This window comes from Cryptomeria japonica, chromosome 9 (assembly GCF_030272615.1).
Source record: "Cryptomeria japonica chromosome 9, Sugi_1.0, whole genome shotgun sequence".
Lineage (NCBI taxonomy): Eukaryota > Viridiplantae > Streptophyta > Pinopsida > Cupressales > Cupressaceae > Cryptomeria > Cryptomeria japonica.
In genome coordinates this window covers 511,714,565-511,728,530 of record NC_081413.1, presented here as the reverse complement: position 1 = coordinate 511,728,530, position 13,966 = coordinate 511,714,565, and the positions used below count along the sequence as shown (strand labels likewise).

The 13,966-nt window shown below is 35.4% G+C and overlaps 1 protein-coding gene across 1 annotated transcript; it reads left to right on the top strand.

Annotated features, from left to right (window-relative positions):
* The first annotated feature begins 12,435 nt into the window (after positions 1-12,435).
* LOC131066884 (disease resistance response protein 206) lies at positions 12,436-13,282 on the top strand. The gene has a single exon (XM_058001752.1). The coding sequence runs from the start codon at positions 12,518-12,520 to the stop codon at positions 13,094-13,096; it is 579 nt and encodes a 192-aa protein (XP_057857735.1). The 5' UTR covers positions 12,436-12,517; the 3' UTR covers positions 13,097-13,282.
* The last annotated feature ends 684 nt before the right edge of the window (positions 13,283-13,966 follow it).

Sequence of the window (13,966 nt, the reverse complement as noted above, 5' to 3'; positions counted from 1 at the left end):
TGGTCTTCCCTCTTGACTTAGAACTCCCCCTATCAATATCCCACTTGAATCACAATCAACTTGGAACACTTTTTCAAAGTCAAGAAGTGCTAACATAGGTTGTTCCACCACCTTTCCCTTCAACATATTAATTTTTTTTATGTTGTAGTTGTCCAAACAAATTCCTTTTTATTCATCTTCATGGTCTCTATAATTGGTGCACAAGTCTCACTGAAATTTCTAATAAACATTCTATAGAAGCTTGCTAACCCATGGAAATTTCTTTCTCCAAACATACTCTTCAGCGAAGGACGATCAAAATTTGTTTTTGCCTTCTCTAGATCCATTGTCATACCACTACTAGAAGCAACAAAACCCAAATACACCAATCCTTCTTTCATAAAACAAACTTTTTCAAATTCATTAACAACTCTTCTTTCAATCTTTGTAAGACTTCTCTAACATACTGCAAGTGCTCCTTTTTTCTCACTAAATATCAGGATAGGGATTCAAAACTTCATTCATTAACCTCATCAAAGTGTTGGGTGAATTTATCAAACCAAACAACATCACCAACCATTCATACAATCCATATTTTGTCTTGAATTCATTCTTCCATTTGTCCCCTTCTCTTACCCTTATTTGATGATATCGGCTCTTCAAATCAATCATAGTGAATTTTGTGGATCCACTTAAGCAATTAATAATATCATCCATTCTCTACAATGGGAACCAATACACGATTGGTATCTTATTTATTTCTCTCTAATCCATACACATTTTCCAATCTCCATCTTTCTTTGGTGCCAACACCGTTGCAACTGCACATGGACTCAATCTTTCTCTAATTAGCCCCTTATCAAGTAACTCTTGCACTTGCCTATACTAATGTCCTCATTCTCTTTTGGTGATATTCGATATGGTGCATTGTTTGGAAAACTTACACTAGGAATCAAATCTATAAAATAACTAGTATTTCTCATGGGTGGCAACCTATTCAACAACTCCATCAAAATTTCTACATACTCCTCCAAAATATTTGTATTTCTTTTGGTAATTCGTCCTCTTTATTTGCTGCCCCAATCGCTACAAACTTGGGAACTATGGCAAAACATGCTTTCTCCCTTTGAATTATCTCAAGAATTGTTTTTTGATAACCAAACATACCTTTGTTTTGTCTTCCATCTAATCTTCTCTATTCTTTATTGGATTCAAGGTGTACTGATTTCCATCTTTCATGACCATATACGTACTTTTTTCACTATCATGGATAACCTTTCTATCAATTTATCATGGTCTACCCAGGACAACATGACACACATCCATTCGCATTATGTCACACACGATTCCATCTTTGTAGTTTCCAACATGAAAGATCACCAAATCTTGTTCATTTACCAATATGTGATGCTCTTTTTGCAACCACGAAACTCTATATGGGCTAGGATATTTAATTCTTTACAATTTCATCTTTCTTACCATTTTTTCAAACACAATATTATCAGTGCTACTACTATCCACAACAAATTTACAACACTTTCCATTCACCTTATACCTTATTTGAAACAAATTTCACATTTGGATTATTTTTAGTTTCTCATTTTTTATGATTCAACAACACCCTTTGCAACATGAATGGTTCTCCATCTGTTGGGTCTTCTCCATGCTTAGTGGTCTCCTTCTCATTTGTTTTCTTGTGATATATGCACTCTTGCATCATTTCCTCTTCCTCCATCATATTGGAGTTGTGGACATTCAAATGCTTGATTTCCCATTTCCACACATTGGAAACACATGACATTGAAACCTCTTCCTCTACCTCTTCCAAATGACCCTCTTTTGCAAGAGTAGTCTCCTCTTCCTCTAGGGAGATCTCCTCTTCCCTTACCTTCCTACATGATTGCACTTGACATGCTTTCTCCTTCTTGTTTACTTTAGAAGCTTCTAGGACTAGTTGCCTATCCTCTTCCACACAAGAATATGCCTCTACCTCGAGAGTTATTTTGTTACCTCTTGTTGATTTTCTCTTCCACCTTCAAGGGATATTGATATGCCTCCTCCACATTATGCATATTCAACATGCTTATTTCATCTTGGATAAATGGGCATAGACCATTCAAATATCTTGCAATTTGTTCAATATATTCTTCAACTTGACCGACTTGAATATGCTTAACCAGTAAAATTCTATAGTATAATCCTCTATGCTACTTTCCTTTTTCTTCTTGAATTTTGTAGCTTCTTTACCAAATTAATGTGGTAGTTTGCTGGCATGAATTTGGATTTAATTTTTGTCACCATTTGATCCCATGTTTTAATTTTCTTCTCTCCTCTTCACTATCTATCCATCTACAAATGTTCCCACCATAGGGAAGCACATCCCTTTAGTTTTGTGTATGCAATATTTGACCCTTTGTTCTTCTTCCATGTTGTCATATTCAAAGTATTTTTCCATCTTAGCAATCCAATCCAATAATTCTTTTGCATTCAATCCTCCTTTATAATTTGATGGATCAAATTGAGATTGGGAATTTATTCTTGTAATTGCTTTAATGAATCTCTCTTCTCCTAGATCAAGTCCTAGCCTATTCACCTCATCACATCCTTCAATAGAGTTCTCTTACTCTTTGTCATCACTGATATCTTCTACATGGTCTTCTCTTCTCTGAGTCATTTCCATCATATTGAATCATGTAGTGATACTCCTCATTGCCTTTATTGTATAAGTTCTTATTATCTCTACAATTTCAAACTCCACACCTCTTGGTCATGTACCTCTACAACCCCATCCTCTATTAGAAATGTTGGCTATCTTAAGAAATTTGTAAGTTCACTCTCCAACACAATCAAACCTACTTTTTGACCAATTGATTCAAATCAGCCCTCTAGATCAATAACAGATTAAGTTGCAACAAAAAAATTGATTCAATTCACTATATAAACTTGTCATGTAAAAATTAAAAGAAATTTCACTTTATTGAAGTTACTAGGCACAAGTGTAAATCTCAAAATTTAATTGCTGCTCTTATTGTATACCTCTTCTCCTATCAAATTATTTATACTCTATTCCTTTGTTTGGAATTGGTCACAACATTCTCCTATCTACCTTTACATAGTCTTATGACCTTCAATCACAAGCTTGAGAAATAAAGATATCATCATCTAGTTGAGCAATTTGAAGTCCAAAGAAGAAAGACAACTCATCAATCATAAACATTTCAAATTATTTTTACATATCTTCCACAAACTTCTTACACATACTATTATCTCCACCAAATATAATGTCATCAACATATACAACAACAATAAATAAAAAATTCCTGAACCTTAATATAATCATTTCTATCTATGGTACCTTTCTTAAAAACCTTGTTTGAGTAAGTACTTATCTAACCTTGCATACCAAGCCCTAGGAGCTTGCTTGAGACAATAGAAAGCCTTTTTGAGTCTACAAACCATTTATAAATCCTCTAGTAACTAAAACCTACTAGGCTACTTTACGTAGATTTCTTCTTTTAACTCACCATTCAAGAAGGTTGAATTGGCATCCATCTAATAAACCTTGAATTTCTAATGAGCAACAAAATTAAGAAACATTATGATTGCCTCCATCCTAGCCACTAAGAAATTTTTTCCTCAAAATCCATTCCTTCCACTTGTGAATATCCTTTGCAAACTAACCTTTCTTCATCTTATTCAACTAAATTCCTTTAGGTGATAAAGTTTCCTCAAAATCAATTAGCTTCCTTTAGGTGATAAACTTTCTCATTAGTCCTAGTTCCTTTTGCAAAAGTAGTTCATGGAGTTGCACAAGCAGTTCATCACACCTGCAAGGAAGAGGAAAGTTTCTAAGATGGATAAGGAAGTAGCTATGCAGATGGGATTTACTAGAGAGGTGATGAAGCAAGCTAGGGAGAAACATGCTTAGATGGAGGCTAAGGAGGAATCCAAGAAACCTAATGCTGAATTGGTTCCCTCTAAATCCAAGCCAAAAGAGATGAAGTCTACCCCTACTTTGGTAGTACCATCATTAGGACAAAGCTCATCTAGAAAGGGAGTTTTGAAGCAAAAGGAGAAGCCTAAACTAACCTATGTTGTTGTATCTTCGGTGGCATCTGAGACCGAATTAGATGAAGAAGTAGAAAAGGACAAGAAGAATGAAGAGTTTGTCAGAGTTATGAGGAAACCATAATTCGGTGGTGCAGAGTAGAGAAAGAAAGTTAAATCTAAACCTACCCTTACTAGAAGGCCCAAGAGGGGAAGAAAAATTAGAACTCAACTTGATAAAGATCTTGAATCCGGTGATATGCAAGGTAAATATACATTTTTTCTGCCAATGAAAATAGATCAATTGATTGATGAGATAATTGTTGATGGAAATTTGAAAAATATTGGAGCATATTATGAAAATCTTGTTGAGGTAGATCAGGGAAATGTTGAGGAAGTTTTTGTTTTGTACTTGCACAACTTTAGTAAAACCTTGATTGAGCTAGAGTGGAGCATCCCTAAAGATCTATATAACATTATTGATGTGAGGAGGCTGACATCTAGCAAAATAGATAAGGAAATGAAAGAGAGAGAATTGATTAATGTTTGTACCTATATCTCCCAATATGATGCCAAAAGGCTCATTGAGGAAGCAAATAAGAAAGAATTCAGAAGCATAAATAGGGTGAACAGGTTAATGATTGGCATAGTTGAAGAGGTGAGGAAGGAGACTAAGAATATCTAGAGAAGAATAATGAAGAACAATGCTATGTACAATGATGTAGTTCAAACTTCCCATCCAGAAGTAAAGGAAGGTGTCTCCGGTGATCAAAAGGATGAAACTCATACCAAAGAGAAACTGGAAGACCAAGGCCACATATCATTTGATGCTAAGATCGGTGTAAATCCTCCAGTGGTAGATAGTACTGGAGAGGTTCCCCAGATTCAAAAGGATGATACTACACTAAGTGGAAACACCAGTGCATAGAATAAAAGGAATGATGCTCTGATGAAGGAGCCTAAGAAGACAGAGGTGCAAGATGTAGAGGTAGATAAAGGGAAGGGAGTTTTCGATCCGGTAATTGACACTCCTCTAGTCAAAGGCACAAGGACCCTACCCGAAATCTCAATCAATCTTGATGGTCCTCTAGATCTTTGATAAATGTCTCCTGCTAAAAAGGTGATGCTTGCAGCAATTGTACAAGCTCAGGCCAGTCAGGATCTAGTCAAATCAAAGACTGAAGATAAAAAGCTTATTCTGATGTCGATTGATGTGTTGCAGAAGGTGGTTCAGGGTGTGCAACTAGATCCTAATTCTAGCTCCTCCAGTAAATTATTACAATTGATTAATAATGTAAATATCAATTTTGATTCTTTGGAGAAGTCTACTACTAAGTGAGTCTTAGATAGATTCAAGGAGGTAAGAATGCAAACATTCCAGAAAATGATAGAAGATGACAAAGTCAGATTGAATAAAGGTTTGAAGACTATTTTAGATGCGTTGATAGAAGGTGGTAAAATATATATGTCTTGTCTTATTTTTCCAAAGTTCACAGGAGACATAGACAAGTAAATAAGTATTTTCCTGGGTAAGCTAGTTGGTATTTCACAATCTTTTGATTCTAATGTATCCCTAGCTAGCAGTGTAGAAGGGAAAATAATGGCTCTCAATGATAAAATCTCAAGCCTTAATGCGGATAAGGACAAAATTTTGAGGAGAGTTTGTGAACTCTTCAATTTGATTGCCCCTCGTCTGCACACCATGTTAAGTAATAAGGTTGATTTAATGAAGGCTATGGGACAACCTATTCCATCTGAATTGAAGGATGTGGAGATTCATGCATATGTTTTTAGTGCATTCATTATAGTTTTGGATAACTTGAAGAGTGGGTGGGACACTCACCTAGGATTTTTGAAGAACATTTTTGTTGATATCTTCAAGTACATGTAAAGTCTCCAGTAGGTATCTCTGTACATAATTTTTGGACAGCACCCCATCTTTGGCATTGTTGTCAAACGGGGAGAGTAAAGGTGAAAAATATACAGTAGAAGAGTGCAATGTACAGAGCATGATATAGGTTTCAAAATTATTTCTCTAAGGGGGAGCCTTAGAAATTTTGATTTAGTGTACAAGTTTCAACACTTAGTCATTTTTCACAAATGTTGCCATCAATGCCAAAGGGGGAGATTGTTGGCAATTGAAACTCATTTGATGGATATCCATGCTTGATTAGTGGTTTAGGATTGTCATTGATGGAAACTATTCTTGAGATTCCTATCCGGTAATCACAGATCTTGATATCTGGAAGTGGATGTGAACTGGTAATTAGCTAACTAGTATTTGAGGCTAAGCAGAAGCAGTTATGGTCTAAAAGATTTTTGGTGATTGCAGTGTTATGAATCATGCATGGGATGATAGGGCTGACATAGAGACGTCATTTTATCATTGATTCGGTGATCCGGTCAAGCCAACTCATGATTACACGTTACATAATCAAGCCGACTTGATAAATGATTATTTTGTGATTGCGGATATATAAGACTGGTGCAGAAGATATTTTTGGTGTCTGATATGATTGATATGCAAGTGAGTGGTGATCGAGAATCCATTGTAGTGCAGTTTCACGTGCGCATTCTTGATCCAGTAGCTGACTGAGACAGTGAACCAAGCAGAGTAACAGAGGTGATATAGTTAGCCGTTTGCACTTAACTGGAACTCATCCAAGCATTGCCAGATGCTATTTTGGAGTTCATTCATTGTAATCCATCACTGTAATTAATCTATAAGGAAGTGAGCCTTCCGGGGTTGTAGCCCTTGTTGTAATTGAGCAGTGAGCTCTAAGCAGTGTGCCTGAATGCTTGTGCATTACCCCTCATGTAATATTGTTTTGCTATTGGCCATATTGGAATAATATTGTGGGTTCAAATCCCACCACAGTTTTTCCCATTTGAGTTTCCACGTAAAAATCCTGGTGTTATGATTTTGTGGTTGATTGTTTTTTGTTTCTGCATTTCAGTTCCATGCTTATGCTTTTGGTGGTTTAAATTTAAATCAATTTTTTTTTTAACCAACCTAGAACACTGATTCACCACCCCCCCCTCTCTCAGTGTTCCTTGATTCCAAGAGGTACTTGGGTGAGATTATTTCCCAAGCACAAAATCTAATTGATTAATTTGATTAAGGATGAAGGTCTAAATCCAACTTTTACAAGGTATTACCCCTATAATGAGGTTTATTGATTGATTAATTAGGATGGTTTGATTAATTGGATTGGGAATTGATTGAAATTGATTGATTGTGTTAAGTACTTAAGGATTGAAAGGTGAAAAATGGTTAGAGAATGTCAATGATTTAAGGAAGAAAGGAAAATGCTTGGAGAAATGTGATGAAATGTTTGGTTACCTTAGGTGGACCAAGACTCAATAATTGATTGTTGGAGAATGCAAATTGGACAAAGGGATATGACCGTGCCCCTATTGATGGATTGTGACAAACCTGAATGCTAATGAAAGGCACATTCTCTCAAAGACTCCTCATCAAACTCATTGTTGTGACCATGGAGATAATTGTGGAAACAATGTAAAAAGGTTCTATGCTTCAACAAGAGTTTGCAGTTGATATACAAGAATTTTTTATGCTTAAGGAGTTGTTTCAAACTTGTTTTCTTCTTCTTGACTTGACAGGATATTGACTTCTTGAGATGTTTGATCGACTTGGACTTATGGAACATGAAGGAAATTGACTAAAAATGCTAACTAGGTGGAGCCGTCGTAGCAGAACGCGGACATTGAAATAGTGAGGCAGAGATTCCAAAGCTCATAAATGACAAGGTAGAGACATTGAACTATAGGTTTGACTTGTTTGATGAAAATTTTGATGAAAAGTTGGTCAAATCTAGTCAATTTTGGAAAATATTTTATTGTCAACTACTCTTGGCAAGAAAATATGAAACAATGTATACACATTGGCCAAGGGCGACACTTGATAGCAAGCACGAAAATGATTGGGGACCTAGATTATCTTAAAAAAAATTTACTAGTATCGCACAAAATAAAGACATGTGTCAAACATACAACTTAGGTTGGAAAGTGAAAACCACTCAATAGGCCTCTTGCACAAGCGATACCGCAAACAAGCGGACAGATAGAGATTCTAGTAGCACTGGCTCCCCCTTACAACGCACTCACCTATCAAGCATAGTAGATTATCTTACCCCAAAGATCCAAGGATATATTATATGGGGAATTCATGTCTCATCTTGAATGGGTACATGAGAGGTAACTTCGGGGTATAATCTGCATCCCCTGCACTATGAATGTGGGATTTTTGGCTACTACAACAAGGTTCTTAGTGTAATTTTTGAGGGATGACCAATCCAATGATGGATTCTCAAAGAAAGCCACTTAAGGCTCTAACTGAGCTTATTGATGCAAAGGAGGCCTCCACATACGTCAAATTCACTCAACACTTCAGCCGCTTTACTAGCATATTTATATAGCGGCTCAAAAAATCCGCTCAAGATCGCGTCAAGAGAGTCGATATCCTCAGCATGTCCCAATTCAAACTACCCTTGTGAGGTGATGAAATCCCCAATCAAGAATAGTCATCTCTACAAAAAGAAAACTCGGGCATTATCAATCGCCTTTCTCATCACCCAAGGTCCACAAAGGCAAAGGGAGAGGATAATAGACATGATAGTGGGTCCACCCTACATGTGTGCAAGTGCACAAAACATGGAAGACAATGGTTCTTTTTAATCCCACATGCAAAATATTATCTAATCTAAAATACGAGAAAAATAAACTAATGCCAGTGGAAAAATTAGATCTTGGACAAACATGCTATAGACAACAGATTAGTAGTTTCACAATTAGCCTTGGACACACGAAAATGACATGTAAAAAACTTGAATTTAGATCAGTAACCAAAATTCCTAAAGCCTTGGTGTAGACGTCGAAGCATAGGCACAAATGTCGAACATTTGTGCAGATGTTAAACATCTATGCAGACCCCGAAGTAGGCCCAATTATAAAACAAAATTAACAAAGCAGGAATTTAAAAATTTAAATTTCAAATTCTAACTGCCAAATTAATTACTTGGATAGATGTTGTTCTACAACATAGATGCTAAGTGTCTACGTAGACGTCAAAATACTGAAAATGCAGAATGGCTAAGACAAAAAAATTAAATTTTGAATCTAAGCAGGAAATTAGGTCCAGTGAAGACGTTGAACCAGAGCGCAGACGTTGACTGTCTACACAGACGTTGATGCACGGATTTACCAGAAAAATTAACTACTTAGCCTAGAAATTTGAGAATCTGCTAAAAACTAGAAACTAACTATCTACCTAGTTTGTTTTGGTTCTTTTTAACCAATTAATTTTTTTTGTAAATTAAGTTGTTAGAATACAAAATAAAAGCTCGAAATAAAGTGTCTAAAGACACTAGGCGGAGACATTTATCCACAGGCGGAGATGCCAAAGTATGAATCCTACAAAAAAGGGGGGTTAAAAAATTAAATTTCACTACAGAGATGTCGTTCTATTGCAAAGACATTGAAACAACAAGTCAGAGATTCGTTTTGTAGACGTAGACACTAATCCGAGACCTACAATTAAAAACTTCAAAAAGACTAAAAGCAATATTAGTAAACAGGACATGGGTCCCACTGGGCATGCCAAAATGAACCAAGGGAAATCTTAACAATGATGAAAAAGGTTAGTTTAAACCCAAAAACACAAATATTCAAACAAAACACCAAATAACCTTTATACATTGCAATAACTCCTCTTGTTCCTCGGTTTGAGCCTTCGGTGAAGCTAAGGATGCCCCCCTCCTTAGCTTGATTGGATTGGCTCCTTGTATATTTGTGGATTGCTCTTCACACACAACACCACAAAGGGGATATGGCTAGATGATTGATGGATGCAAATGGATAACTAAGTGTGGTTGCCTAAATTTGCCTATAATGGTGATGCTCTTGGATATGATTCTAGATCTATTTCAATAGCATGAGATTGCACTAAGATGAGATGAAAATGAAGGGGAGGAGACCCCAATTTATAGCTTTGAGAGGAGAAGAACGAAGGGCTAGGATTGATTTGAGATGGAGGGTCAAGATTGAAAGAGAGGGGTCAGGTGGATTGAGACAACAAGGTGTGGAAACCAAAAGATTTTCCATAAAGACATTTCTTGTCTTCACACTCCACAATGTGCATGGGAAAGACATCCCCAAGTACATTGGGAGAATAAAAAGGAATTAAAAATTCTTTGGGGGAGGACAAAAGAATTAAAAATTCTCAAATAATGGACTACATGGGAAGAAGAGGAGAGAAAAGGAATTTAAAATTCCTTGGGGAATGAGGGAGCATTAGAAAGTGGGAGAATTTGAAATCCTTGAAATGACCAAAGTTGGTGCATTTAAGGTTTGGAAGGTGAGAGGAGACAAGCCAATTATGACAAGTAGTTGACTTTGCTCTAATCATGAAGATTAGGAATGTGCAAATGACTAGTGAAGAGATTAGGTGGAGATAATGGAGGATTAGAGTGCAAGTGGGAAATTTAGGAGGATGTGACATGAGGAGAGAGAATGAGTGGAGGAATTTAAAATTGAGGAATATTATTAATTAGGCTTCTAAAAGAATTAATTAGATTAAGTGGGGATTAGAGAAAGTGATAATTAACCAAATGAGACTTAGAAGAATTAATGATTTGATTGACTTTAGAAGAATGGGGAATAATTAATTTATTTGATAAATCATCCAGTGGACTATAGTGACAGGATTAGTTGAATTTAATTAATTCTAAGAAGAATAAGAATAACATAATTAAATAATTTAATCATACATAGAAAGGATAAATTAATTAAATATTTAATTTAATTAATTTTAGACATCTACAAATATATTTGACATGATAGACTTCAGTTTATTGCATTATTTCCTTGGCATTAAGATTTAACAATCTCGCACAAGGATCATATCATCACTCTTGCACAACCCAAGTATACCCTTGATCTACTTGCTCAATATCACACGGCTAATTACAAGCCATCTTTGACTCCCTTTCTATTTGGAGTCAAGGTCAAGGCTAACTATACTATACCTTTGGTCAATGCTAGTTTATATCGTCAGTTGACTTGTTGGTAGCATCATCCTTTCGGGGGGCTTTTTAGTCCTCTTTATCTTCTTTTCTTTCTTTTGTTGGGGAGTTTTTATTCACAGGGATTTCTCTCTTTCTCCACTTTTATGAGAGAATGCATTTTACTCGAATACCTCATCAGACCTAGTTTCTTTATGACAACCTAATCTATGCTTAAGGGAGCATGTAAGTGTAGAATATTCTTATGATTTTTCTTTTGCATAAATTACTCCTAATTTGGAGATAAGCTTTCTTAAGAATGTTTCCTTTCTTACTTATAATTGTATTGGACTTTGCATGCCACTAGTCTAGATTAATGGAGTTACATCCCTATTCATAGACTCTTTCACCATTATTCTATGAACAATTGTTCTCATTTGCATTATATAAATGTACATCTATTGTAAGTTAATTCGTATTTATTCCATTTTTCTATGTTATCTTCTTTCTTGCATTATTTTGTATATTCTAATAACTTGCAAGACATTAGATTGTTCATCAATCGTGACTCGACTGATGCTAATATTATACTTAAAGATCTCAACTTTAATATAAATTAACACTTCCAATATGATCCTATGATCTATAAATCTCCTTTCTTTTCATCTATAATTGATTCAGGCTCTAATTGTTAGAACAGTAGTTAAAATATACTAATAAAATATAAAGTACCACGGAAATATCCTACTTACTACCACACTACCCACCGCCATAGGAATGGTAATAAGAGACTAGTCGTCTGAGCTTACTTTCATTAGGAGTTTTCCTTAAATTATATTAGTGGGTTTGGCTCAGATTCTGTTTCCTAATTTTCTTGGCGATATCTTCTTGCCATTAAGTGAAATGGTCAAGACATGTCCTAATTCCTTACCAAACCCACATTGAAATTGGCAGGCTATTCATTCAGTCATAGCCAGGGCTCACGCTCCATAAAAATGTCAATGATTGTTGAGCCCAACTCTTCACACGCTACCCATTTCTATATTTAATGATTATCTGCATTACTGTTAACAACTAACTCTTTCTGTCCAAAAAATGACATTTTATTTCATTTCTTAAATCATAAGTTAAAGGCGGTGGTGGCGTCTAGTTCTAAAGCTTGACAGTCTCCTCCATTAGAGATGCTCTCTGTCTGCATGATAATGTACATCGTACGATCTAATTCAAGCAGTGGTTGAAACTTCTAGTTAGATATCTATTTTATTTTGTTACTATTTGTAGATTAGAGCAGTTGTGTTTAGTTTTAGATCGTTTTTTAACCTAAGCATGGGGCATGTTACTATAAATATGGTCCAAGACCACCTTATCATGTGCACCAACAGTCTCATCTAACATTGTACTGGGACACACTAATCTATGTCTTGTTGAGTTCTAGTATATGTCTAAACATTTCTCCTCCTTTTGCACAAATGGCAATGAAGGCTGCAAGATTTCTGCATTTCTGTTTTCTCTGGCTTCTAGTCTCCACTATGTTGCTGAGATCTGCAGATTGCCATACCTGGAAGAAGAAACTTCCAAAGCCATGTAGGAATCTGGTATTGTTCTTTCATGATATCCTTTACAATGGATCCAACAAACACAATGCAACATCTGCAATTGTGGGAGCACCTAAAGGAGCTAATCTCACTATTTTGACTAGCAACCACCATTTTGGAGATCTTGTTGTGTTTGATGATCCTATTACTCTTGACAACAATCTTCACTCTCCTCCTGTGGGGAGAGCTCAGGGCTTTTACTTCTATGACATGAAGAATACATTCAGTTCTTGGGTTGGCTTCACCTTTGTGCTGAATTCAACACATTATAAGGGCACCATCACCTTCAATGGAGCAGACCCGATTCTTGTCAAACACAGAGATATATCTGTTGTGGGTGGTACTGGGGACTTTTTAATGGCCAGAGGAATTGCTACTCTCAGCACCGATGCATTCGAGGGAGATGTTTATTTTCGTTTAAGGGTGAATATCACTCTCTATGAGTGTTACTGATTCATATTTGTTCTCCTCTTCTAGTCTGTAATCTGCAAGAATGGACATTCAATAAACTTTATAGCAGCATATAGAAATAGGTGCAGAAAGATAAGAGCTAAGAATTGAGATTATTTCAATCTCATCTCTTATTCTGCATCAATTTTGTATGCTCATTTGTTTAATAAAACTTGACCACCTTCGTCATATTGAGTTGCAGCCTTCTTAATTATTGAGAATGTGTTCTTTATTTTAGACAATTGTAGAATTTGATGGCACTGGTTTTAACTCGTTCGTCGCATAGATTCATTCAATTATTTCTTATCCTCTGTCAAAAGTAGTCACAGAGATTACTGGTTTTTCTTTTTTGGGTTGATGGATGGTTTTCATAAAAGTTTAATGGCGTGTAGTTATTTGATATGGGAGCATAAGTTATAGGTTAAATTTTTCTGGTTAAGAACAAAAAACCGAGGGGTATCTATTTCTTCAAGTTCGTTTGAGATAGATTTGACTTCATTCTTCATTTTAGTAGTTTTTTCTTTAATACAATTGAAATTATCAATATATTTGTTAACTCACCAAAGTAGATTTTTACTTGTTGGAAATTCAATCATTTATTTCTTAATAAAAATAAAATTCTCTTTAGAATTTAAGAGTTGGGATTGATATTTGAAATTAATATTAAATTAAATTTAAAAGTTAAATGATTTTAAATGTGATAGTTAACTGAATTTTGGAGAGGAAAATAATGTTAAATATGTGAGAAATTTATTCATTCTAATGTTAATATTTTAAAGCTTGACAAATTTCATAGTCTTAGAATATATATTTTGGTTGAGTGTCTCTTTCATTTAGATCTATGCTTGCAAATTAATATTGACAAGTGCATAA

Excerpts from the sequence above, each read along its gene's own strand:
- LOC131066884 (XM_058001752.1), top strand. The coding sequence starts at position 12,518 with ATGGCAATGAAGGCTGCAAGATTTCTGCATTTCTGTTTTCTCTGGCTT.